Source organism: Polypterus senegalus, chromosome 16 (assembly GCF_016835505.1).
Source record: "Polypterus senegalus isolate Bchr_013 chromosome 16, ASM1683550v1, whole genome shotgun sequence".
NCBI classification, from domain to species: Eukaryota; Metazoa; Chordata; class Cladistia; order Polypteriformes; family Polypteridae; genus Polypterus; species Polypterus senegalus.
The window spans coordinates 82,007,249-82,033,805 of record NC_053169.1 but is presented as its reverse complement, the minus strand read 5'-3'; the positions used below and the strand labels follow the sequence as shown (position 1 = coordinate 82,033,805).

The 26,557-nt window shown below is 37.7% G+C and overlaps 1 protein-coding gene across 10 annotated transcripts in view; it reads left to right on the top strand.

Annotated features, from left to right (window-relative positions):
• Positions 1 to 26,557, top strand: part of LOC120516736 (girdin-like) — a 201,236-nt gene that overhangs the window by 17,820 nt on the left and 156,859 nt on the right. For all 10 annotated transcript variants that reach the window (XM_039738631.1, XM_039738626.1, XM_039738630.1 and 7 more), the window contains exon 3: positions 6,621 to 6,729. In XM_039738631.1, coding sequence (XP_039594565.1) covers positions 6,621 to 6,729 — 109 coding nt within the window. The remainder of the gene's footprint in view (positions 1 to 6,620; positions 6,730 to 26,557) is intronic.

Here is a 26,557-nt window from a genome sequence, read left to right as displayed (position 1 = left end):
GGAAATAAAACATTTGTTCAATGTATCATGTATACAGACACCAAGATAATTTCTAAAATACAGAGATTTCTTTCAAGCAAAGCCCTTTTATTTAACAATATCCTCGTACAATACAGAAAATGAGTGAAGTGGCCCCCCAGGTGAGCTGGGGGCTGTAATTTTTTTTTTTTTGCATCTCATCACCTCTTCACGACAAGGAAGCTTTATTACTGGTTTGCACAATCCCAGTGTGTTTAAAAGATGAAGCTGCTTAAGTTGTGTATGAGGTGCATTTAACTTTTTTTTAGATTAATGAAAGCATCTTTAACAACATTTTCAATTCCTTTTAATCTGAAAATAAAACAACTAGTTGACATGCAAATATCTTCAATCAATTCTGCTCCCTAAAAGACATTAGTATTTTCACCCAGATCTTGGCTAAGGTCGTAGATTTGCTTTATTTGTTAAGGAATATTGTCTTGCTCTGTAGGTGACACTGGTTTGAGTGGCCTGGGTTTGAATCATTTTCTGACTCTTGGATTTTCCTTCTCCTTGTGTTTGTGTTGATTTTTCACCCGAATCCCAAAGTCAGATAGGATAGTAAATTAACACATCTAAAGTGGACGGTGTGTGCTTGTCTTCTAATAGGCTGACACCCTGCTCAGTGTAATTCCAGCCTGGCTCCATCTGTTGCTGGGATTGTGGAATTGGTTGTGATTTCCCACTCCCCCATTACCCAGAATTGGATTGAAGAGCTTTGAGAATTTATGTATGCAATTTGGAAAATACTCTACAATCCTAGCACATCTAATTTATTTTTCTGCTCTAATTTCTAAACATATTCAGATAAGTGTTGGTTTGTGTGTGATTGATCTGTTAGCTGATATGGGTGGATGGTGAACAGGCTGCTGAGCGGGCATGTCAGTTTGAAATGGTCTTTGAATGCTGCTGACCACTATTTAATATTTAAAATAGAGCATCTAATTTGAGGCTTTTGTATTGTCCTTATTTAGCTTTATATTGAAGAGGAAACAAATACTTAAAAAAAAAAAAAAAAAAAAAGTTCTGTACATGCATGTTCGCTTAGAACAGTTAAAGGCAACCTTTTTCGAGTTGCGGCGCACTAAGTCCAAAAATTTTCTTTCGCGGCGCACCTGAGGGACTGCCCATAAATCGCCAATAAAAACAGTTAATTTTACAAGTTTGAAAGACATTTTATCAATAAAGGAATCAAAGGATAAATCTTAAATTTAATCAATATGAACGTTGAGATTGTTTTTCAGCACATATGAGATTGATGCGAGGATCAATTTTCGAAAGACAGACGCACATTTCCTTGTCGATCATTTGAAGTCTCTCGCGTTTCTTAGACTTCATTTCCGTAAGTGTTCCGTTATCTCTTTTTCCAACATAAGATATATTTTTTTTTAAACATTATCTTTTTAATCAACCAAAAGTTCAAAAACCACTAGCAATTTTAAATATTTTACAAAACCGGCGCACCGGTTGCCCGACAATGGCTTAGTAGATAATTGTATTCTAATACTGGGTCAGTTGTATGCACCTGGTAAGATGATTTGGTTTTAAATTTATTCTGTAAGAGGTAATGTTGTATTGTCACATGTACAGTGAAATCTTTACTTGTATGTCAGAAGTGTTTTTCTGCATTTGAAGAAGTGTATTTTGTGCTAGTTGGCAGCTTTAGCAGTATCACAACTGATAGCATTGTATTTTTTTTTTAATTTTATTGAATTTATTAAAATCAAAGTACACTCCATACACAACTCGAGTTTCACAAAAAGAAAAAAAAAGGTTAGATACAAGTTAACCCCCACCCCTGAGAAAGAGAGCTAGGCCAGCAGTGTAAAACATTATGTTAGTAAAGACAAATGAATAGATAAAATAATAAATGAATAAAGATAAATGGAGTAAAAGAGGGGAGAGAATCTGCTTCATCAATTTAAATGCTTATTATAAAATGTTATTGATTAGATCCCGCCAGGTTTTGAAACATTTTTGTACAGATCCTCTAAGTGCGAATTAGATTTTTTCCATTTTCAAATAGTATATAACATCAGTTACCCACTGACTTAGAATAGAAGAGTTAGGATTCTTCCAGTTTACCAAAATAAGTCTGCGTGCCAATAGTGTAGTAAAGGCAGTTACAGTTTGTTTGTGCTTCTCCACTTTAACCCCATCTTGAAGTACCCCAAACACAGCTGTCAGTGGATTAGGAGGGATTGTGAAATGCAAGCTGTCTGAAAGACATTTAAAGATTTTGGTCCAGAATGATGTTAATTTGGTGCAGGCCCAAAACATGTCACCCAGTGAGGCCAGAGCTCGATTGCAGCGTTCGCAGGTTGGATGTTGGCCTGGAAACATTTTGGACATTTTTAAATGAGACAGATGCGCTCAATATATAATTTTAAGTTGAATAATTGTATGCTTTGCACATATGGAGCTCGAGTGAATTCTGTACATTGCTACTTTCCACTCCTTTTCTGTAATATTGGGTAAGAGATTCTTTTCCCACTGTTCTCTTGGATCTTTGAAAGGGAGGGACTGTAAAATAGTTTTATATATTACAGAAATGCTGTCTGAGTCCTCGAGACTGATCATTATTTTTTGCGGTATATAGGTAGGTGGGAGTTGAGGAAAATTGGGCAGGTTCTGTTTAACAAAATTTCAGATTTGAAGGTAGTGAAAGAAGTGTGTTGCTGGCAAGGTTATTATATTTAACAAGAACTAAAATCAAAACTGAAACTATTATTAAAAAAACATGTTCGTTAACTGAAATAAAATAATTAACAAAACCAAAATTAAAAACTAAAACTAAACAAAACTATTAAAGTAGCTGGAAAGGCGAACTGAAATAAAATAATCATTTACTAAAATATTTTTAGTTTTAGTTTTTGAATGAATATTCTTGCCGTTAGTCTTTAACCCTTGTAAGTTCTGCAATCCTACTCTAGATAAACAGGTTTAGATAATGTATATGTTGTTCTTAATCTCAGACGCTGTCTCTGTTGTTTTGTGCCTGTCCATACTCTTATTACCTGCTCCTGCTCTGCTCATTATGGGTTTACTGTTCTTATGGTGGGCTATTCAAGACTTACCACCCCTAACCTTGACACTACATGCTTGTTGTTCTTTGTTTCCCTCAATACAGCTCGGTGGGGTCTGCACACTGACTCAAGCCTAAGAGTCCTGTTCTTCCTAAGCCCTTGTGATTTTCATGAGAAAATATTTAAAAAATTATAAAATTGTGTAAAATTGTTCATATTCAATGTCTAGTTTTGATTATGTTTGTTTTTTTAGACAAAAACAAAACCAGATAGTAAACTAGGCAGTGTAGTAAGCTTCCACTAACATTAAACCCGTATCCAAATCTGTTAAGTGTGCAGTTCTGTCTGATTGTGACACAAAAGTAACTCCGTAGGCGCTCCATACCATTATTACTAAAACTAAAACTGAAACTAATATATATAAAAATAAAATAGAAATACATTTGTGAAATAAAAACTAAACTAAAACTAAAATACACAATGAAGGAAAACTAAAACTAAACTGAATTTCCAAGAAAGGTCAGAAAAAATATAGAAATAAAAACTAATATAAAAAGGCAAAACTATAATAACCTTGGTTGCTGGTAAGTTTAAATTTGGAGTGTAATTGTTCACAGGATGCAAAAACATTTTCTATGTACAGATTTCTAAGTGATTTAATCCCGGATGCTTTCCAGGCATTAAAAACTGCTTACGTTTGAGAGGGTGGAAAAAGGTGGTTCTTGTGCAGAGGTGCCACAGATAGAAGTGGTAGCATTGTAACGTGTTCAGAGTACAGTAAACTTCTTACTCCTATGTCCAACCCACATGCAACATATTGTACACTCTTACACCATGATAAACAAGCATTTATTAAAATGCCTAACTTTATTTTAATTAATAGAAAAAAAATGCACAAATTAGTGTGTGCTCACTAATGTTGCCAGCATAGACACTGGCTCCTGAATAGGATAAGAAGGTTAGATAGTTGATAGATTAATGGGTCTTTAACCTGAGAGAGTGCATTGGATGGAGACTCGTGCAAATTTGGAGGAAGCTTTTAGACGCTATCTGACATTGAAGTTTCCCCATTCAGTATTGCTAATATTGGCTTTGATTGGCCGCCAACACTGCACTGTATAAGCAAGTTCAGGAAAAACGGAGGACATGGATATTACAGCATAACCATAATGTTGTATATGAAGCATGATTATAGGTGAAAATGTTGAGTCTGAACCTTCTTTTTATTGTGGTTGGTGAAAATAAGTAAAGCCGACAACGCGAGTAAATAATTCAGGTATGTTATGTCACCGGCTTACTATGGGCATCTCCTGGCTCCATTACTCTTGTTATGTGTTTGTGATTTTTGTTGGATTTGCTTTAAGTTACACCTTTAAGAGTATAAGAGGAATGTTTGAATAACCAGATTTGGTCTGTTGCAAAATTGGGTCAGCGAATAGTGAAAGCAGCCATCTGTTGTTAATGCTGTGGCGTTTTTAGCTTAATCTGTGCTTTTTCTATTTATATGGACTGTATGTTAAGGTCACTGGTTTAATATTTTTCAGATTAGAGATGCCTTGTAGTGAGTGATTGCTCGAGTGAATCAGTTAAGTTTGGTTGTTCAATGTGTGTTATACATTTTTGGATGCAACTAATGGTTGTGGAAGGTTAACCAGCGAGTTCCCTATATTGTACGTTTTGTTTTTATCCATTTCAGGGTTGAAGGGACCAGTGCCTATCCCAACACCGCTAAACAGCTGCTGTGGGTAGGAAAAATATAACAAAAAACAAAGTACAAAACATCAGTCATAGGACACACATATGCTCACACAGGGGCACTGCGTCACCACCACCTACTCAAAGCTTCATGATGCTCCAACAATGATGGACGGATTAAAAGGCAGAAGTCTACGTGACCATCATCATCATCAAGTCCTTCCGTGAGAACCCTAAATCCAAAGAGGACTGTTTCATTTATGTTAGGTAGATTGCCCAGAGGGGACTGGGCGGTCTCATGGTCTGGAATCCCTACAGATTTTATTTTTTCTCCAGCCGTCTGGAGTTTTTTTGTTTTTTCTGTCCCCCCTGGCCATTGAACCTTACTCTTATTCGATGTTAATGTTGATTTATTTTGTTTTATAATTGTGTCTTTCATTTTTCTATTCTTTAATATGTAAAGCACTTTGAGCTACTGTTTGTATGAAAATGTGCTATATAAATAAATGTTGTTGTTGTTGTTGTAGAGTCTACAGTTATGAGAGGAAAACACACATAATGAGAAAAATGTATTATGTTACAAACAAATTCTTTACATTTGATATAAACTTAAGTGTGTCATTGAAAGTGTCACTTTGAGGCCAGAGTTCAGAAGCCATGTAGGAGGCTAACAAAATGTTGGATTATGTACAATAGCAGGATGTTTGGAGTACAAGTCCAAGGAGGTTCTGCTCAAGCTTTATAATGGACTGGTGAGGCCTCATCTGGAGTCCTGGGTACAGTTTTGGTCTCCAGGTTACAAAAAGGACATAGCAGCACTAGAAAAAGTCCAGAGAACAGTGACTACACGGATTCCAGGGCTGCTTGGGACGCGTTATGAGGAAAGATTATAAGAGATGAGCTGAGCCTTTCCAGTTTAAGCAAAAGGAGATGAAGAGGAGCCATGATTGAACTGTTTACAATTATGAAGAGAAGTAGTAGAGTGGATCGAGACTGTTACTTTAAAATTAGTTCATCAAGGACACAGAGAGACAGTTGGAAACTTGTTAACGGTAAATGAAGTACACATATTAGGAAGTTTGTCTTCATACAGAGAACCATAGACCTACTGAATGAGTAGTGTTTTAGACAGTAGGACTTTCAAAACTCCTCTTGATGTTATTTTGGTGGAGTTAAGTGAGCTTTGTTGAGCTGGTTTGTTCTAGTGTACATTTTTCAAATGTTTATAATGTTTCCATGAGGCAGCTATTAGTATGCTTCAAAATAAATAAAAGGTAAAATAAAAAAAAACATTGTTGACTGCAATGGCTTGAATCATTTAAAACGATATAACTTGTAATGCCTTATCCAGCCTCCATCCATGACTTAAGAGACCTAACCTAATCTGTAAGTAATTAGGGTGTAGTGTGAAGACAGGATATCTGGAGAAAAATCCATATAGCCAAAGGAGAACACGCAAAATCCATGCAGAAAGTGAAGAGATTCACACTCAGGAACTGTGAAACCTCAGTGGTAACTGCTACAACACCATGCCACCCAAGCTGTACTAATCTCCTCTTAAACAACTTGTTAGCTTGTGATGGGTGCATTTAAAACCTAATGAGACACGGGACAAAAAGGAACCTAGTGCTCCCTCCATAACTTCACCCAAATCACCATGCAACTTCTTAGTTACTTACCCAAGTTGTATCAAAATTGATTAAACTGAATGAAATTGGCATCTTTAAAAATCAAGTGCTTTGGGATACCGCCATAAAGCCAGATCCAGTTCCCGTCTTTAGAATTTTTATAGTTGTTTGGATGTTTCAGATTTTAAAATGCATTTTATTTATGTTCAGTTTGCACAGTTTCCCTAAAAAACAGTATTTCTTTTTATTCTAGCAATCCAGATGAATCTGCTCAAAGAGCAAACAGGAAAGTGAACAACGACATAACTCTCCGGATACAAAACGTATCAATTCTTGTCAGGCAGATCAAATCCTACTACCAGGTAAGGCTTGTCAAGTTATTTAATCTCGACAGCGCTTTGTCAAGGTTGTTGCCAGTCCTTTACTAGGCTTTCTTTTCTGTCATACGCATTAGTACTCCCATTTATATAAAATCTGCTTAACTACTGACTAGAACATTTATTGTGTACCATTATGTGTCTCATTTCTGACAATTGCTTGTTTGTTTTTCTTCTTCCCAAGTGATTTTTTTTTTACTTCAGATATCTGTGTTAAAATGTTGAGTGGTTACAGCAATGTGCAGTTCTTGGAGGAGAAAAACAAGAAAAAAGTACACAAAAGCAATCTGCCTTTATTGTCCTCTGCACAGATGTTTGTGGCTTATGTGATGTGGAAATAATGGCTTACTCTTAAAAGCTCTATTATGACATACATCGAGACTAATTTGAATTGTATAGCCTACAGATATTAAAAGGATGCAGAACAGATTTTGGTATTGCTATAGTTTTAAACTGAGTCAACCTTAGATGTTTTACAATAAATGGAAAGCAGCGTTGTTTTACAGGGGTTAGGCCCAGGACACGACTGTCTGGATTATATTTGCCATTCTGTCATGCCAACAAGGATTTCCTCAATGTTTTTCCACATTTTGAAGATGAACATGTTGTGTTAGTTGTCAAATTTAGTACTAGTATTGTCACATGTAGTATGTAGTAGCTCATACGTTCATGTTGGTCCGGCATGCAACACTATACCATTCCTTATGCAGCATAAAACAAGAATATATTAAACTAAATAGCTATTTTTTAGATAAGATGAATGGATTTACAATCAGCAGCACATTGTTTGTAATTCTTTTCCAAGAAACAGACCTTCATTTGGGTTTCACTGTATGTCTGCAGCGGTCTGCCCATATATTTAATGCTTTAGGTTGCCTGATTGTAAACTGCTCAAAAAAATTTAAGGAACACTTTGAAAACCCATCAGATCTCAATTGGGGGAAAAAAATCCTGCTGGATATCTCTATTGCTATAGACTGATATGGTAATGTGTTAGGAACGAGAGGATGCCACATCGTTTGATGGAAATTAAAATTCTCAACTTACAGAGGGCTGAATTCAAAGATACCCCGAAAATCAAAGTGAGAAAATGATTCGGCAGGCTAGTCCATTTTGGCGAAATTTCATTGCAGCAACTCCAAATCGTACTTGGTAGTTTGTATGGCTCCCACATGCTTGTATGCATGCCTGACAATGTCTTGGGGGGTGTTTGCTCCTAATGAGATGACGGATGATGTCCTGGGGGATCTCCTCCCAGATCTGGACCAGGGCATCACTGAGCTCCTGGACAGTCTCAGGTGCAACCTGGTGCCGTCAGATGGACCAAAACATAATGTCCCAGAAGTGTCCTATTTTATTGGGGTCAGGCAAGTGAGCATGGGGGCCAGTCAATGGTATCAATTCCTTCATCCTCCACGAACTCATACTTTCACCACATGAGGCCGGGCATTGTTGTGAACCAGGGGGAACCCAGGACCCACTGTACCAGCATAGGGTCTGAGAATGGGTCCAAGGATTTCATCGCGATACCTAATGGTAGTCAAGGTGCCGTTGTCTAGCCTGTAGAGGTCTGTGGGTCCCTCCATGGATATGCCTCCCCAGACCATCACTGACCCACCACCAAACCGGTCATGCTGAGCAATGTTACAGACAGCATAACATTCTCCACAGTTTTCCAGACCCTTTCACGTCTGTCACATTCAGGGTGAACCTGCTCTCCTCTGTGAAAAGTACAGGGCACCAGTGGTGGACCTGCCAATTCTGGTATTCTATGACAAATGCCAATCGAGCTCCACGGTGCTGGGCAATGAGCACAGGGCCCACTAGAGGACGTCGGGCCCCCAGGTCACCCTCATGAAATCTGTTTCTGATTGTTTGGTCAGAGACATTCACACCAGTGGCCTGCCTGCAGGGGGTCATTTTGTAGGCTCTAGCAGTGCTCATCCTGTTCCTCCTTGCCCAAAGGAGCAGATACCGGTGGGTCCTGCTGATGGATTAAGGACCTTCTACGAGGGGCCCTGTCCAGCTCTCCTAGAGTAACTGCCTGTCTCCTGGAATCTCCTCCATGCCCTTGAGACTGTGCTGGGAGACACGGCAAACCTTCTGGCAATGGCACGTGTTGATGTGCCATCCTGGAGAAGTTGGACTACCTGTGCAACCTCTGTAGGGTCCAGGAATTGCCTCATGCTACCAGTAGTGACACTGACCGTAGCCAAATGCAAAATGAGGGGAAAAACAGATGATGAGGGAAAAACTGTCAGTGGCCTCCACCTGTTAAACTATTCATTCCTGTTTTGGGGGTCATCTTATTGTTGCCCCTCTAGTGCACCTGTTGTTAATTTCATTAGCACCAAAGCAGCTAAATCTGATTAAGAGCCCTCTCTGCTACTTAACTGAGCAGATCAATAGGCCAGAAGTTTCATTGACTTGATGCTATACTCTGGTTAAAAAGTGTTCCTTTAATTTTTTGAGTAGTTTATAATATAAGGATAGCGTTCTGTCAAATGAGAGGATTACGTTAGTCCATCTGATGAATTTGTATTCAGGCAACACAATGGATAACAGGGTTATTGCTGTTGTTGAAAGGGGTGTTTAGAAAGGTTTGTTGAACTGCGCAAAAGGAGAAGTGAATCACCTGCATGTAGTGACTTTGCCATTCCTTTCTGCCGTGTGGATCATTCGACAGTGGGGTATGCCATTATGTGGGAGTCGTTCTGTGGTCTGAGATGTGGTAGGTCTGAGTAAAGCTTGATCTTTATTAAAATATAATAAGTACTGTATTGTATTCTTGCTTTGGACCTGAACAATGATGATTTATCACTTTATATGCACTCTGTAAATTGGCTTTTGGTGGTTGAGGCAAAGGATTAGCATACTGAATTTTTATTATGATTGCATTTTATTGTATGATCTTTTTTTCTGAGAATAGGCATGTTTGGAATATATTTGAAGTTGTTTGTCTGTCTTATCACTAAGCAGTAGAATGAAGGGAGTCTTATTCAGTGAGAGAAGCCTTGACGCAATGTTTCTTTTGAAAACATATTGGGGTAAATGGCCTGTTCTTGTCAAAATTGTTTTAAGGGGTTTACAATGTGAAAGACTGAGGTGATAAAAACACGTCTTCAGTCAGCCTGATAGTTGTTATGTCAGTTTGGTTCTGAATGGAACAGAAGCGTATGTTTATCAGGAGTGTTTCTAGAATGACTCTAAGTCAGCTTGGAAAATGGAAGGAAAGGACATTTTCTTTTTAGTAATATGAGAGTTTGTTTTTCCAGTCTTAGGGTTTGTTGCTACTTGTGGAGTGTGTGGAAGTTTTGTTTAACTGTGGCTTTTTCATTCTCGCTTCATTCTCTGGCTGTTTCATACTTTAAGTCAAGGAATGAACTTTCAAGCAGTTTACTGCTCTTGTATATTCCTTTAATGACAACATATTTTTTGTAAAGTATCATTTTGCTGAAAGAAACATCACACAGTTCTGATTACTATGAGCTATACAGTTATGAAATGGTTGAAAAAGAGAAATGTGATCACAAGTGACAGTTAATTGTTTTTCACTTTATTAACATAATAAGGGCATTGCTTTTAATTTCTGTAATGTGATGGTCCCTGAAGCTTTTTGCAGGATTAAATTCTGCTACAGGTATCATGCTTGTATTAACGGATAAACTGAAAGCTGCACAGTAGTGTGTATGTGTGCTGCCATAGCTTTAATTTTCCCTGGCGTGCTGATCGGGTTTTCTGAGCATCTGGCTCTTAGCTGGTGACAGCGCTGCTTCTTTATAAATGGCTAGTTCTTTAGGCTGTGCTAGGGTTTCTGTTAAAAGATGTATAAAATCACAGAGCACAGTCTAGCAGTTATAGGCCTACTGTTACTCAGATTCATAAAATTACTTTTGGCAGATTACTGCATTTGTACATAACAGATAATTGTATTTCTCATTTTTGCATTCTTCCAATTTGTTATAACAAATCTTTCTTATTATAATAAAAAAAGTACTGGGATGAGACGAGAATTTTTAGCCTGGGACGAGACATGACTATTTCAGAGGGATACTTTCATGTCCTGCAAGAAGAGACTTTGTGCCAAGAGATTTAACCACGCCCAGGGCCGGAAATAAGACAAAGAGTAGATGAAAAAGTAGAATGTCTTAAAAAATTCAGAAACGTTGGCACAATACACATGGCAAGTAGGTTAGAGATAATGAAAGTACGAACATTCAAAAGTCTCAAAAAAATAATAGTAAAGATCGCATTAGTGCTAACAAACGGAAATCATAACTCGGTGAAATAACGTAACAGCGAAAAGAGATCGAATATATTATTCGGATTTAAACATTAAGTCGGAGACTTGTAGATCATCTAATTCATGTTGCCATCAGGGAAAAGTAGTGTTTCTTCTCAATAAATAGGCGTAATTGAGAGAAATAAAAGATTTGTTGTTTGGTGAAAGTGAAATCCACATAGGCGACTGGCAGAGATGCAAAGTGGCTGGCACGAGCGTAGGCCTTGGTTCGCAAGCAAAGCAAGCAGGGGGCGAAGCCCCCTTGTCTTTAAATAAAAACATAACTCATCATTTCCAATGCATGTAATATTTCGCAAATATTCTCCAAGTTGAGTTTTGAAGGTTTCAGAATTATTATTGTCATCTACAGTAATTAGTAGCTGCAGGAAGATGCACTTCCTAATATTTGTCTAAAATCTCCCTGTTTAAAAAAAATCCATCTATACATTTGTAGTCATTTTGAAGGACAGATTTTAAAGTAATAGTTGATGTTGGACTTACCTCATTCATCTATCTGTTTTCCAAGCCAAGTCGACAGTTCAGGGCTGTGAGAACCTGGTGCCTGTTCCAGCAGCATAGGGTGCAGGGTAGGAACCAACCCTGGATGAGACGCTCCTCACAGATAACATCTAACACTCAGTTATATGGGGTCAGTTAAGAGTTGACAGTTAACTTGACCTGCTCGTCATTGGCATGATCCTAACTCCATAAGAGGTTGTTTTGAATTTCAAGTTTTAGTGATTTAATGAATTACCACTCAAATGTTTTGTGGTTGAGACACCACTGTAATCGCATACATTTGTTGTTTGCTAAGCAGACGAGCATATAAGAGTAGTATAGAGCCATGTTGACTGTCCGCTAACACAGCAGCACTGATGACTAGGGTCTGTGCCTTTGCATTCATTCATCAATCAGACTTGTTTATTCCAGTACATGGATGCAGAGAGCTGGACCCCCTACTATTGATACCCGATACAAAGCAGTAAAAATCCCATTTACCTAGACAACCATATTTGCATGTACAGGGGAATACCTGAGGGGAAAATTAGCAACATGCAAACTCTGCCCAGACAGTGAATCTGAACAGGGTTTGAACACAGAAAATTGGTTTAATAAAATTGATGGATGTATAATTTTAACACATCTTTTTACTATCTCCTAACCTCATGGAAACTCTTGGAAACAAGGTAGCATCATGCTCCGTCCTTGAAGTGCCTGTGCTAGTTACTGATTACTTGTAGTGGTTCATTTCAGAATGATACGACTGACACAGTGGAAACGAGCAGTTTTCTTAAGAATGTGTTTAACATTAATAAGTGTGAAAGTGTTTGTGGCGCCCTGCCTGGGGTTTGTTCCTGCCTTGCACCCTGTGCTGGCTGGGATTGGCTCCAGCAGGCCCCTGTGACCCTATGTTAGGATATAGTGGGTTGGACAATGTCTGACTGACTGACTAAAAAATAAAAAAACATTCACTGCATGCTGCCTTCGATGACTTGGTGTCAATGTGTCATAAAGTGGAGTTCACCATCAAGTTTGGGTTTGTCCATTGCTCTGTCCACCTGCTGCACCAATAAACTCTTAATTGCATTTCTTACTATTTTATCATGCTATCTTCTTTTTTTTTAATTATACTGGTATAATATGATCCTTTGTCTTCCTTATTGACACGGAAGCACTCTCCAGTTAACTGTGGCTGTACTACCTTGATCCACCTTTACAAGCTTAATTGGTTGATTGAGTTAATTCTGTGAAATGCATTGAGCAATGTTTCCTTATTTTTTCATAAGTTGCCACAAACAGAGTACCTGTGTGCTTGCCATTTATTTGTTAATTTGTTAGCTATCACTGTGACAGTGCATCTCATCATATCCTGGCGTTTAGAATGTGTTCAGACATTAGTGTTAATTGCTTTGATTTGTTTCATATTTTCTGCTTTATTCAATTGTTATATATTGATACATAACTATCTTTGTATTCACATTTTCTGCAGACTGAATTATTATTTCACTATGCATTTTTGTTCCTTGGCTTGAACCTCAGAATTTTGTGAGTCGTTGTTCTCCCATCTCAAAAATTGACTCCATATGAGTGAGTGTAGGTGTGTGTGCATACCCTAAAATGTACTGGCAGACCATCCAGCTTCTGTTCATGTACTGCCAGGATACACTATGACCCCTGCAACCCAATACTGTAGAAAGTAGGTTTGATAACACTGAACAAGGAAGATTTTGCTTCCTGAACAATTTACAGTGTACCTTATGAATTTTGGCCTCCTGTTCACAAAAATTGCCTATAAATTTTCCCGTCATATACTGTTTTATTGCAATTTCCTGTTTTTGTGGTTTCTTCTCATATTGTAACAATACATCCACGGTACTACATCTGAATCATCTGTGGTGGTTTAAAAGTAGTGGTGTGGCCACTAAGAATGCAGCTTGAACATAACAAGTGCAGTTGTTTCATTTGATAATGAGACAGACTTGCTAAAAATTGTCATTGAATTTGGTTCCAGGGCAGAAAATTATGGCACGAAAAAAAAATAGTTGACCCAACAGAGATGTTTTTTTTTTTTTCCTCCTTTTCATATAAAACTTGGACTGATGAAACATTTTATGCAAGCAATGAACAAGAAAGAGGAAGGATTACAATGTTTGAGACCGATGTTTCTATGAATAACTGATGCCAAGATTAAGGAAGGCAGTTATATTGGTCCACAAATCAGACACGTTATCAGTGACAAGTGGCTCAAAGATCTGCTTGTGGGTCCGTAGGAAGTCACATGGAAGACATTCAAGAATGCTATTGAGAATTATCTTGGCTACTGCAAAGTACCATGCTAGATCTGGCTGGTTGCTTCAAGCATACAAAACAGGGAAGTGCAACATGTTGCCGATGAATACATTTTCTGCATGCACACTTGGACTTTCTTACTAATTTTGGTGTAGTCAATGACAAAGATGGTGAAAGGTTTCCCTAGGAGTTTGCTAATGGACTCCATTAATGCTATGCGAAACATCAGATGACGGGTACAAATAAAAATCAGCAGCAAAACATTTTTTACCTAAACTAAACTTATGGGATGTGTCAGCATCATTAAGCGATTAAACACACTAAATTCAATAAAAGTTACTTTCATGTTTCTCTAAATTCCTTCTGATACAGTCTGATAGAAGCTGTCTATCATATGTGACCAAAAATATTTTGGGAAGGATAACTTTTGAAAAATACACTTAACTCCTAATGCATTTAGGAATGTAGACATTGTGAAGACAACTTGCTGAAGTTCAAACTGAGCATCAGTATGAGGAGAAAGGTGATTTAAGTGACATGTAGCATGGTTGTTGGTGCCAGACGGGCTGGTCTGAGTATTTTAGAAACTACTGATTTGCCTGTATTTTCACCCATAGCCATCTCTAGGGTTTACAGAGAATGGTCTGGAAAATGAAAATATCCAGTGAGCGGCAGTTCTCTGGGTGAAAATGCTTTTTTGGGGCCAGAGGTCAGAGGAGAATGGCCAGACTGATTTAAGTTGATAGGAAGGCAACAGTAACTTGAATAACCACTCGTTACAACCGAAGTATGCATGTCAACATTGAAGCAGATAGAGACAGCAGCAGGAGACCACACCGAGTGGAATGGGAGATTCATGGATGTGCAGCCAACAAATTTGCAGCAACTACATGATGCTACAGTTTTAATATGGACCAAAATCCCTAAGGGGTGTTTCCAGCATCTTGTTGAATTTATGCCACAAAGAACTATGGAAGTTCTGGATACAAAAGGGCATCCAACCCGCTACTAGCAAGGTGTACCTAATAAGGTGTTTGGTGAGTGTATTGTCTAGTGTAATGGATGGATGAATATCCATTTTCCATATTAATTACAGTAGGTTTTGGCTATTCATGTATTTTGTCTTTACTAACCCCCTTGTTCAGAGCTGTGAATTGTTCCACACTGACCTGTTAGTTAACAGCTTCACTGCTTTTATCAGTCACACGTGTTTAAGCTATGTCTATGTAAGTTTTTCCACTTTTTCAATGCTGTTCTTGCAAGATTTGTAAAAAGCTTTCTGAGCAACTTCAGACAACGGTTAATCTTGTTCAATTTGTATTGGATGGAAACCCTTCCATTATCGTGTTTATTATTAAGCTTGTTTTTTAATATCTTAATTGATAAAACAAGAACAAGAGTTTATATATAGTACAAAGACATTTTACTACATTTTGCCACATAAATGCATAATCAAACAAATATTTTTTTTATTTCTAGAAGTATTTTAACACAAAGTAACAAGATGAAAACAAATTATGCATCCTGTATTGGGTGGCGGGGGCACTGACCATGGAAGAACCGGGGGAGAGAGTATTTTCAAGACTTGTTTCTCTCCTGGAGTGATAGAGGGCCTCCCCCTTGGCTTCCAGTGGGGTCACGGGTTATGACCATGAAAGCTCAACCCAGCTGGGGCCCGTGGCCACCACCAGGGGGCACCTGGAATTTTGTAGGGCCCTATTTGGCAACACTTAAGCCACACCCAGACGTTCTGCCGGAATAAGCTCGTTGGGCAACTGGACTTCTTCTGGCTGCCCTATAAAAGGAGCCAGTTACCACCACTCAGTGGCTGAGTCTGGACGTAGTGGACGGAGCTCATAAGGACGAGTATACAGTAGGGAGAAGGACTGGCTGAAAGAAGGGACTGTGATGTATGGACTGTGTGCTGTGTGGCAATTAGTGTCCTGCATTTCTGTGTCTGGGTTAGGGCGGCTGTATGTGTCCTTGGGCATCACAATCCTTATATATGTATGTATATCTTCCATCTGGATATCAACAGTAATTTACCTCTGCCAATTATAATTGCAAAGAGTCCTCGGAGTACTAGGCATCATGTTTCCAATTATTTCCTGTTTAGGTGAACTTTAAAATGCTCAATTTTTCCTTTCTTTGTGTTTTCTGTCTTTGGTTTTGCTGCAGTATTTTAGGGGCTGATAGTACCAGCTAGAAATGATCTTTCTGCTGTTTAGGAAGATGCTTGCATTGGCTTACTGTCACTTTAATTACAAGCACGTGGCACTTTCCTTCTCAAGGTTTAGTTGCCTCATTCAAGTACTGGATAGTAGCAGTCTGGATTTTTTTTGGGTTTATTGAGTTAGTTTTCCTTGGCCTTTGATGATGTGATGGCAACAAATGGGTAAAAATAAGACATTGAATTGTTTTGTGTAGACCTCCATTGTTAAAGTTGTGTAACAGGGATTATCAGCAGTTATATTTGCAATCATTAAAGATGGGGTTTTGGGGACTTCTGTGTTCAAATGCTGCATGGCAGGTGCTGATCAAGAGTGTAGTCACATAAGAGGAAGGTGTGAGTTCTGTCCTCCCTGGCCATCGAACCTTACCTTTATTCTATGTTAATTAGTTTTCCCTAATTCTATTTTCTTACTTATTTTGTCTTTTTTCACTTTCTTTATCATGTAAAGCACTTTGAGCTACATCATTTGTATGAAAATGTGCTACAGTATATGAATAAATGTTGTTGTTGTGTGGAATATTTTGTTGAAAAACTAGATGTGCTGCAAAATAATTTACCAGCCAATCCGGCATCAGTTGCTGCAGTACAAAAGGAGGTAAAAAGACTGATAAGACAACAGAAAACCCAAGAAACAAGACCAAGGTTCTTTACATTTAACAATGTGAGAGCATAATGGTATAAAATGTAATCTGCTCATTTAGCAGCTGGCAAATGTAGCTTGATAAATATTCCTGCGACGATATGAGGATGTAGCAGATATACTAACTCGCAGATGTGTTACAACCATAAGAGATTAAAGAAATGTTACCACAGAATACTGAAAACGGCACTGGAAAACCACATATCTCCTTTTGAGATTGGAACACTCTGACTAGACTTAGTGGGGAATAACTGAAGAGTTTCTTTTATGTTTCTGAAGAGAGAGCAGGTAACTTGAAGATTGTTATTTTAATGGATCAGTTCAAAGTGTTTGACGTTTTCTGATTGCCATGTTCATTTGCCACACACGGATGCTTACATCTTCCTGAATATGTGGGGCTTGCATACTTTGTAAATAGTAAATCCATTTCAGGCTCATAAGGGACAAAAGCTTATAAGGTACAAAGCAAGAATTAACCCAGACTGGCGAGCCAGGCCACAATACTCTCTCTCTCTCTCACACACACACACTGATTTAGAACTGGCAATTAACCTAACATACCATCTTTGTGATTCGGGAGATAAACTGGAGTACCTGAAGGATAATCCACATAGACGTGTGGAGAATGTGAAAAACCCACACAAATGTCAACCAGTTGTGGATATTAGATGTGAGGCAGTAGTGCTAACGAATGCCACCACCATGCTGCCTCAATAAATTGTCTTCATTACTTTTTCTTGTCACAGTGTATAACATATTTTTAATTTTCTTCTCAGTTTTATCTGAAGATATAGACATTAGGACTCTATTTATTCATTGTTTTTTTGGGAGAAATTAGTTGAATAGGATTGGGGGGCTTGTTTGACTGAATGGCCCATTTTTGACATGAGTTTTTGAATGTTCATGTACTTGTTTAAATGCTTAAAATAATTTTATAGCATGTACTGTACATTCCTAACTTTGTGCAATTCAGATACAGTAGTAGATGTGAAAGTCTATTGTGATGGGTAATAGTTACACACCTTTAACAGTGGCAGGTACCAAGTTCATTTTTATATTAATTTGCAAATTTGAGGAACTTTGCTCCTGTTGCTGTTTCTTAAATTTGTAATAAAGAATGAATTCCTTTGAAACCCTTTCCTTTACAACTGACCCTATGCCTGCTTAAAGACATGATTCAGCTTGCAGGAAATTGTAGACCAGGAAATTCTAGTGATTCACATACTGTGCATGTGTTAAAAAGAAAGAAATTTTGAGTTACATCAGACCAACTTTGTGTGACAGGATAAGGACGCTGTAAACTTTTTTTTTTTCTCTTCTTTTTCAATAGCAGATGTGTTGCCTGGTGTTCCATTAGGATATAATGATCGAGTATAAGGCTCTCAACTTTTTGCATTATTCATCTGCGTTAGTTGTGGCACGGGAGATGAAGTTAATGATTCTGTCCTTTAACCTTAACAGATGCTTAGGGAATAGAAAGCCACAGGGCATTTCAGTTACTGTATTGTTTCAGGAGAACTAAGTTGCTTCCTCATCTACACAGTCAATAAAATGTAAAGTTTTTAGCTTCCTCTTATTTAAAAAATTATGTGTTACCAGATCAGTGATTAAATAAACAAATGCCTGTCTTTTCATCTCCCTTTTAAATAGAAGCTGGTGCTCATTTTTTTTTTCTTTCAGTGCTATCAAAAAAACAGAAGTAATTCTGTTCCTTCATGCATCAGCAAGTGGGACAAAAATAACATCTTGAAACTGGTGCCTTATCCAGGCCTGTTTCCTTCCGTGTGCCCAGTGCTGCCAGGATTGGCTTTGATACTCCACAACACTGAAACCCTGGATTGGATTAACCAGGCCTGAGCATAAGATGAGGATAACATTGAAGCAGCATTAGAGACAAGGAATGAAGCATCCTTGGGCAAATGTGAATCAGTCTGTCTCAGGGCAAACCCACGCACACAATCCTGCACTGCTCTAGGGGTGAAGGATTAAAACTTGAGTACCTGGGAGTGAACGTGCCATGACAGACTTGGGTTTTGAACCCATTAGATCCATGATCCAGCAGTGTTAGCCACAGGGCCGCCATGCTGACCTGGGTTAAAAAGAAAAGGATGTAACTTAATAACACTTTAAAAAAATAACTTGGTAAAGGTATCTTTTGTATGTAATAGTGGGGGAAACAAAAGACTGGAAATGGACATGTTAAGGAGAATTTCTGAAAATATAACATTTTTAACAAACACATCAAATGTTGAGTGCTGGAGTAATGTTAAAGCTGAGCATTTATTCCTCCTGATAGGTCTTTAAACACAGAAACAGAAAAACCATTGTGATTGTGGTTAGAAGAGGTGAAATGTCTTAAAAAGAAAATTGACATTTTTTCTATTATCTATCTACTGACAGTCAAGTAAAGATTAGCATACCTACATTATATTTATTTAATAGAATAATATTTAGGATGGAAAGAAATATATTTGTTTTTTTTTTTTTTAATGGCATATCCTCATACATTTACTTTACTGATGCCAAAAGTAATTGATCTTCTAGGAGCACATAAAACATTTTCTATGGGGTAGGAAACAGCAGATTACTAATGGCTGTTTGCCTTTGAAGAAAAGCGAGCTTTGACTGAAGCCATTTAGTACTAGTATTTCATAGTAGCTTCTTGTTTGAATTATAAAACATTAGGCAAGCAGTGGGAGGAATAACGCCTCCTTTTTTTTCCTCTTCATGTGACCTTACTGAGTAAAAAGACTGGAACTAAAATAGCTGAATGTTTTCCCACCATCGTAGCTGCCATAGTGTCAGTAGGGGTCACTTGAGAGTACAGAGCTGAACAGTTTGGGGTTCACAAAGGCTATGATCTTAGCTTTATCAGAATCAACTGAACTAATCTTCTGATGTATGTGTTAGAGTTTTCCTTTGCCCTTTAGCATAATAAATCTAAGCAGTCGATATAATTTTCACTTGGAGAGAAGTTAAATATTGTGGCACAGAGGTGCCATAGTTGCTGCAGTGTGCAAAGTGGGATGACAAAACTTTGCATAGATTTTGATAATTTTACTAAATGATATGCAGTTGTTGATAGACAGCTATCAGATAATCGTAAAGGGGGACATCAAAATTGAACAGATGTCATTAGGTGTCACACACCACTGGTTCTCCCAGCTTACTAACCTAAGACAAGGTGGGCTGAACTTTGATAGCTTTACTGTGTGTGCCTTCAAATGCGTGCCAGATGGTTTGCTGTAATAAGGAATTTTATTGTCTCTGTAAGAAAGAAGCATGAAATGAAAACATAACTATTTTGAAGTCGTGTGACATTTTTTGCTTTATTAAAACAAAAAATAAATCCCAGTTGTTAAAACATCCATCCATCAGTTTCTCATATCCATGTTTTCAATTTCTGGGCTGTGGGGAACTCAAACCAATCCCTCTTATGTGGCTCACATGTGGAAACACTAAGTGGGAGACCAGTCTAATATAGCACATACTCCCACACACAGATTTGCTCACGCCAAGCCAGCTTAGAAATGAAATCTTCTGCAAAATATACGAAGAGAATGACTGGGCCAGAAATCAAAGTGGAATATCGGGAGCTGTGAGGCAGCAGCACTAACCACTTGTAACCTTTTTTTTTTTCTTTTAAAGAATCATGTTTCTTTAATTACTTTACAGTTATTGCTTTTTTCCAATGCATGGCAAATATTTCTGAATGTCAGTGCTGATATTAATCACACAATTGTGCAAATGTGTTTAGAATTTTCTCAAAATAAAAAAAAAAAAATGCACATTCGAAAAGTATTGCCACATGTGGCCTGTGTATAATACTTGAGAATGTTTAACTGTAAGCGGTGCCCAGATATTGCAGCTTTAAATAACACAATCCATTAGTTTTAAAAACAAATGTGCGTAGCTAAAACAATTGTTTGGGAAAGATCAGGATTTGCTTATGTACTGAATATTAATAAGGATTTTTGTTTTTAAATATAATGTTCCTAACCATATGATATACAGTGCATCCGGAAAGTATTCACAGCGCATCACTTTTTCCACATTTTGTTATGTTACAGCCTTATTCCAAAATGGATGAAATTAATTTTTTTCCTCAGAATTCTACACACAACACCCCATAATGACAACGTGAAAAAAGTTTACTTGAGATTTTAGCAAATTTATTAAAAATAAAAAAACTGAGAAATCACATGTACATAAGTATTCACAGCCTTTGCCATGAAGCTCAAAATTGAGCTCAGGTGCATCCTGTGTCCCCTGATCATCCTTGAGATGTTTCTGCAGCTTAATTGGAGTCCACCTGTGGTAAATTCAGTTGATTGGACATGATTTGGAAAGGCACACACCTGTCTATAGAAGGTCCCACAGTTGACAGTTCATGTCAGAGCACAAACCAAGCATGAAGTCAAAGGAATTGTCTGTAGAGCTTTGAGACAGGATTGTGTTGAGACACAAATCTGGGGAAGGTTACAGAAAAATTACTGCTGCTTTGAAGGTCCCAATGAGCACAGTGGCCTCCATCATCCGTAAGTGGAAGAAGTTCGAAACCACCAGGACTCTTCCTAGAGCTGGCCGACCATCTAAACTGAGCGATCAGGGGAGAAGGGCCTTAGTCAGAGAGGTGACCAAGAACCTGATGGTCACTCTGTCAGAGCTCCAGAGGTCCTCTGTGGAGAGAGGAGAACCTTCCAGAAGGACAACCATCTCTGCAGCAATCCACCAATCAGGCCTGTATGGTAGAGTGGACAGACAGAAGCCACTCCTTAGTAAAAGGCACATGGCAGCCCACCTGGAGTTTGCCAAAAGGCACCTGAAGGACTCTCAGACCATGAGAAACAAAATTCTCTGGTCTGATGAGACAAAGATTGAACTCTTTGGTGTGAATGCCAGGTGTCACGTTTGGAGGAAACCAGGCACCGCTCATCACCAGGCCAATACCATCCCTACAGTGAAGCATGGTGGTGGCAGCATCATGCTGTGGGAATGGTTTTTAGTGGCAGGAGCTGGGAGACTAGTCAGGATAAAGGGAAAGATGACTGCAGCAATGTACAGAGACATCCTGGATGAAAACCTGCTCCAGAGCGCTCTTGACCTCAGACTGGGGCGACGGTTCATCTTTCAGCAGGACAACGACCCTAAGCACACAGCCAAGATATCAAAGGAGTGGCTTCAGGACAACTCTGTGAATGTCCTTGAGTGGCCCAACCAGAGCCCAGGCTTGAATCCGATTGAACATCTCTGGAGAGATCTTAAAATGGCTGTACACCGATGCTTCTCTTCCAACCTGATGGAGCTTGAGAGGTGCTGCAAAGAGGAATGGGCGAAACTGGCCAAGGATAGGTGTGCCAAGCTTGTGGCATCATATTCAAAAAGACTTGAGACTGTAATTGCTGCCAAAGGTGCATTGACAAAGTATTGAGCAAAGGCTGTGAATACTTATGTACATGCGATTTCTCAGTTTTTTATTTTTAATAAATTTGCAAAAACCTCAAGTAAACTTTTTTCACGTTGTCATTATGGGGTGTTGTGTGTAGAATTCTGAGGAAAAATGAATTTGATCCATTTTGGACTAAGGCTGTAACATAACAAAATGGAAAAAGTGATGTGCTGTGAATACTTTCTGGATGCACTGTAAATGAGAAATAAAACAGACTGTATCAATTTTGCCACCCATGTGTCAAAATCTTCAACACCCTTTTAGCACGTGTGTACAAGGATGAATTGCAATATTTAACCCCAATATTTTTTTTTTTTTTTTTTTTGAGCCTTCAGTTTTGAGGACCCATAGCTCACAGAAGAATTGCAAAGAAACAATCATGAATGCAAATTATTTAAATCCGAGAACACCACTCTACTCGCCGCTCACTTGATCATACATGCTGATGCTTAATACAGAATAAAGGCAGTCTGTAGAAATACTTCACTTTACACAGAAGTAGTAGGAATAGTAATACTGCCACATTTAAAGAGTAAAGCAAAATTCTTATATACATGTCCAACTTGACTTTGAACCGCTAGATTAATTTTAGAATGTGACTGACTGACTGAATGAATGAATGGTTTCCTTGTGTAAAATGTGTTTTCTGCTGGCCTCAGTTTTAGACTCTGGGAAAATAACTGAACAAAGGTAACAAGTGCATGAGGTAAGCTGATTTGCGTTTTCTGTTAAATAAAACAAAGTCATGCATTTTAACGCATTCTGTTGGTTAGATGTGCAAGTAAGAATTTCCCTGTAGTCTGTACATGTGACAGTACTATGGCCACTGCTAACACTCCGCATGTTCAAATACAGCTTTTTAACCTATTGCATGAATTTGCGTATGAGAATTAAGTATGCGATGTATTTACAGCACCAAAATGCAGCTAATAAAACAATAAATGAATCCCCTCTACAATAAAATAACAGAACCAACTGTGCATAACTGAACAGCCACCAAGCAGTACACTTTTACCCACAATAGTTTTTGAAGACATTCTTGCTTCTGTGATCTCTCTGCTTATACACCACTTACAAGTTCTAAACCTTAAAATGTTTCAGAGGCAGGCTTGACAATATTTAGTAGCTAACTCAGGTTATTTTTTTTTTTGTTTTTTGGAACTGATGCAGAGTAGGCATTCCGTTTCTCAGTAAATGTTGTTATAAAAATGGTAGGTCTCATTAACTCCTAACATTACTCAGACTTGCTATACAGATTTATTAAAGAATGTAAGCCCGAAGAACGTGTTTGTGATAGGCTGTGTAAATATAATAATGATCAATGATTGTTGTCAATGCATTATTGGCAGATGTATGCTGTATCTCTGGGGACGACTCGTTTTTTGGTTCACTGAATATGAATGAAAAAAAAACATAGTTTTAAGCACAAATAATCTACTGGCACCATGCTGCATCTTTCTCCTTGTCTATCATTACTGCCTTTTGCTTTAAATATCATTTGAAATTATGAACTGGGTTATTCCTATCTTGAGTAACAGCATTTAGATCAAGTTAGGCAGCAAACCAAAAAAAGAAAAGCTAGGCAAGAGTGCTGGTCTGAAAGAGACTGGGATCATTAGATGTTTGCATGAACTTAAAGTTAGGGGGCTGTCGCCAATCAACATAAATTCTTGCTCTTTCAATTCAGCTTGTCACTGAAAAATCTGAACAGTCCTTGTGGTCTTTATCACCTTCACACACATACACACACACAAATGCCTTACTTTAAATCTAGAACAGTGCCCGTTATGTTCAGTCCTCAGTTATTTGCTGTAGCTGAAGGTTTTTGTCCCAACCAACTTTAGCTTTTAATTGGACTCCAGCTTCTATTAAGTGACATGTTATTTACCATCTCTCTGCTTTGGTACCAATCCAGAGATTACAAAATTGGGTTTGCTGAGTTACTACTAAATTTCGCTTACCTTTGTTTATGTTACATGAGTTATGTTTTTTATTTCATTATGTATTTATTAATGTAATTGTGATTTTCATTTTGCTTTTTTTTTTTTTGCTAATGTGCTTGCTATTGAATATCACACCAAACTAGCATCAGCTTTTTCAGCCTTCAGTGATGTTTACCCTGGTGTCTACATCTTTTGTTGTTAATTATCAATCATTATTAGGATGCAATTAAGGTAGAAAGCCCAACAGAAAAAGGTGAATTAATAGGAAAATAACAAAAGGACGTTGAGCAAAAACAATTGGAAAAATTCCAATATTTTAAAATTTTATGTGAATTTTGAAGAAAGAGGGACAAAGACCAGCTATATAAACACTGAGATCAACTAGACATAAAAGCATGTGCTGATTGTGAAACAAACAAGTTTGTGACTTGCATGTGACATTGGACATTCAGTTTTGGTGATCACATTGTCATATTATTATTAGCTACTTCTGCTAACATGCAGGTTTACCTAATAAAATGGCCACAGAGTGTGTGCCATTACCAATCATACTGATGATCTACAACTGTTAACTGTCCCTTCTCGGTTTACTGCGATTCAGCACATAAAGCTTATGAAGGCCTTTGGCTGAATTTTTATGGAAAATACTCTGCTGCATGCTGGGTAATATTCAGATCATTGTAAAAGGATACAATATATAGACTGGGAGGATAAGATTGCTACAGAAGCAGGTAAATACTAGAGGGCTAAGCAAGCCGCTTCAGTCGCCACATTCAAATCTCGCCTAAAAACGCACTTCTTCACGTTGGCTTTTAATTCTTAACCTGTTTCATTTTGCACTTGCCTTTTGCTATTTTCTCTATTTTATTCCTGTTTTTAGTATCTCTGTTTTAATTCTCTCTTAATGTTTGTTTTTAATATTTTGCTTTTAGTCCTGCTTGTTGTAACTGTACAGCGCTTCGGTCAGTTGTAATGCTGTGTTTTTAAGCGCTCAAAAAATAAATATGATATGGCATGGTATGGTATAACCCACAAGGTAAGTAGTTATTAATTTTGCTATTCAAAAATGATTAAATAGGATTGTACAAGTCTTTGGAATCTACAAGTATGTAAAACGTCCACTGGCTTCAGTGCATCCTCTTAAATAAGACTCCTGTTAGAAAATAAGAAGTCCAGTGACTGGCCACTTCACAATAGGGTGAAACAAGAGACCACACCATGATACAGCCCCTTTTATTTGGAAAATTGGTATTATTGATTGCTAATTGATTAGTAGGTTTTTTTTCTGCCAATAACATTCTTTTATTTTTGTTTTTCTCCACATCATATTTGCAGTTAATGCTTAGGCATTGCCTCCCCACAACTATGACCATCATAAAATACTGATACTGAAAATGTAATATTAACACATTTTTTTCCTGGACATGAAACACATATTTGCATAGAATGTTTCTAAAAGTGAAAATTGTATGTGTGTTCTTTCACATCATTTGACGCTCTGGAATAATTTTCACCTTTTTATAAATTCATGAATTTTTAATAGCTGCATTGAGAGGGACCATAATTTAGCTTTGATGGAAGTAATGATGTAGCTTTAGTCATTTTGTGAGGAATGTGAGACTCCTTTTTCTGTATTAGTTCACTTTTTATGGGTAAGAGTTAAATTCTAAATAAATGTGTGGATTTCATCAGATGACTCAAATTTACATGATTTATAATTTGCAATTTCAAGTGCTTTAAAGGATGTTGGATAATGTGTATAAGGGTAAAAAAAATCAGATATGCATTTTTATATATCAGGCCCTTGAATACGCAGAAAATATATTAACAGCAATAATTTACAATAGCATTGCTAAAAGCTTATATAAAGAGACATGCTAAACATGTTAATTGCATGAAACTGTAAATTAACAGTCAGCATGGTAGAACAAAAGGGTTGTCTGTTGGGGAAATCAATGAAACTGCCATTAGGCACCATGTACAATAGACTAATACAAGACCAGCTGATAAACATAAGCTTTGAACTTAGGTTTTGCATGTTGATTTGGTAACTGATAATTCGTGGGCTTTAATTTGCATACAACGGTGTTCTTTTTATTTTGAATGTTTTACCAAGTATGCTGCAGTATATTGAAGGAGCTGAACTTTTGCTACCAAATAATTTTATTTGTACCTTAAATACTACCCATCTACATTTGTTTTCTTTAAATTGTTACACTTTAGGAATATAAAATTGAGGTTCTGGTGCATCACTTTGTTGCATTTGGTAGAAAAATGATAAAGATTGTGACAGATAGGGGGCGCTCTCGCTCCCTTGAACCCCTGTTCACGACTCCTGACACCAGGTAAAAGTCCAATAATTGACTTTATTAAATTGCCACAGTGCACAAAGCACCCTCTCCTCCACTATACTCATATAAATCACAATAACAATTACAATAAACCAATCCTCCAGCTCCCAGACGTGTTGCCACCC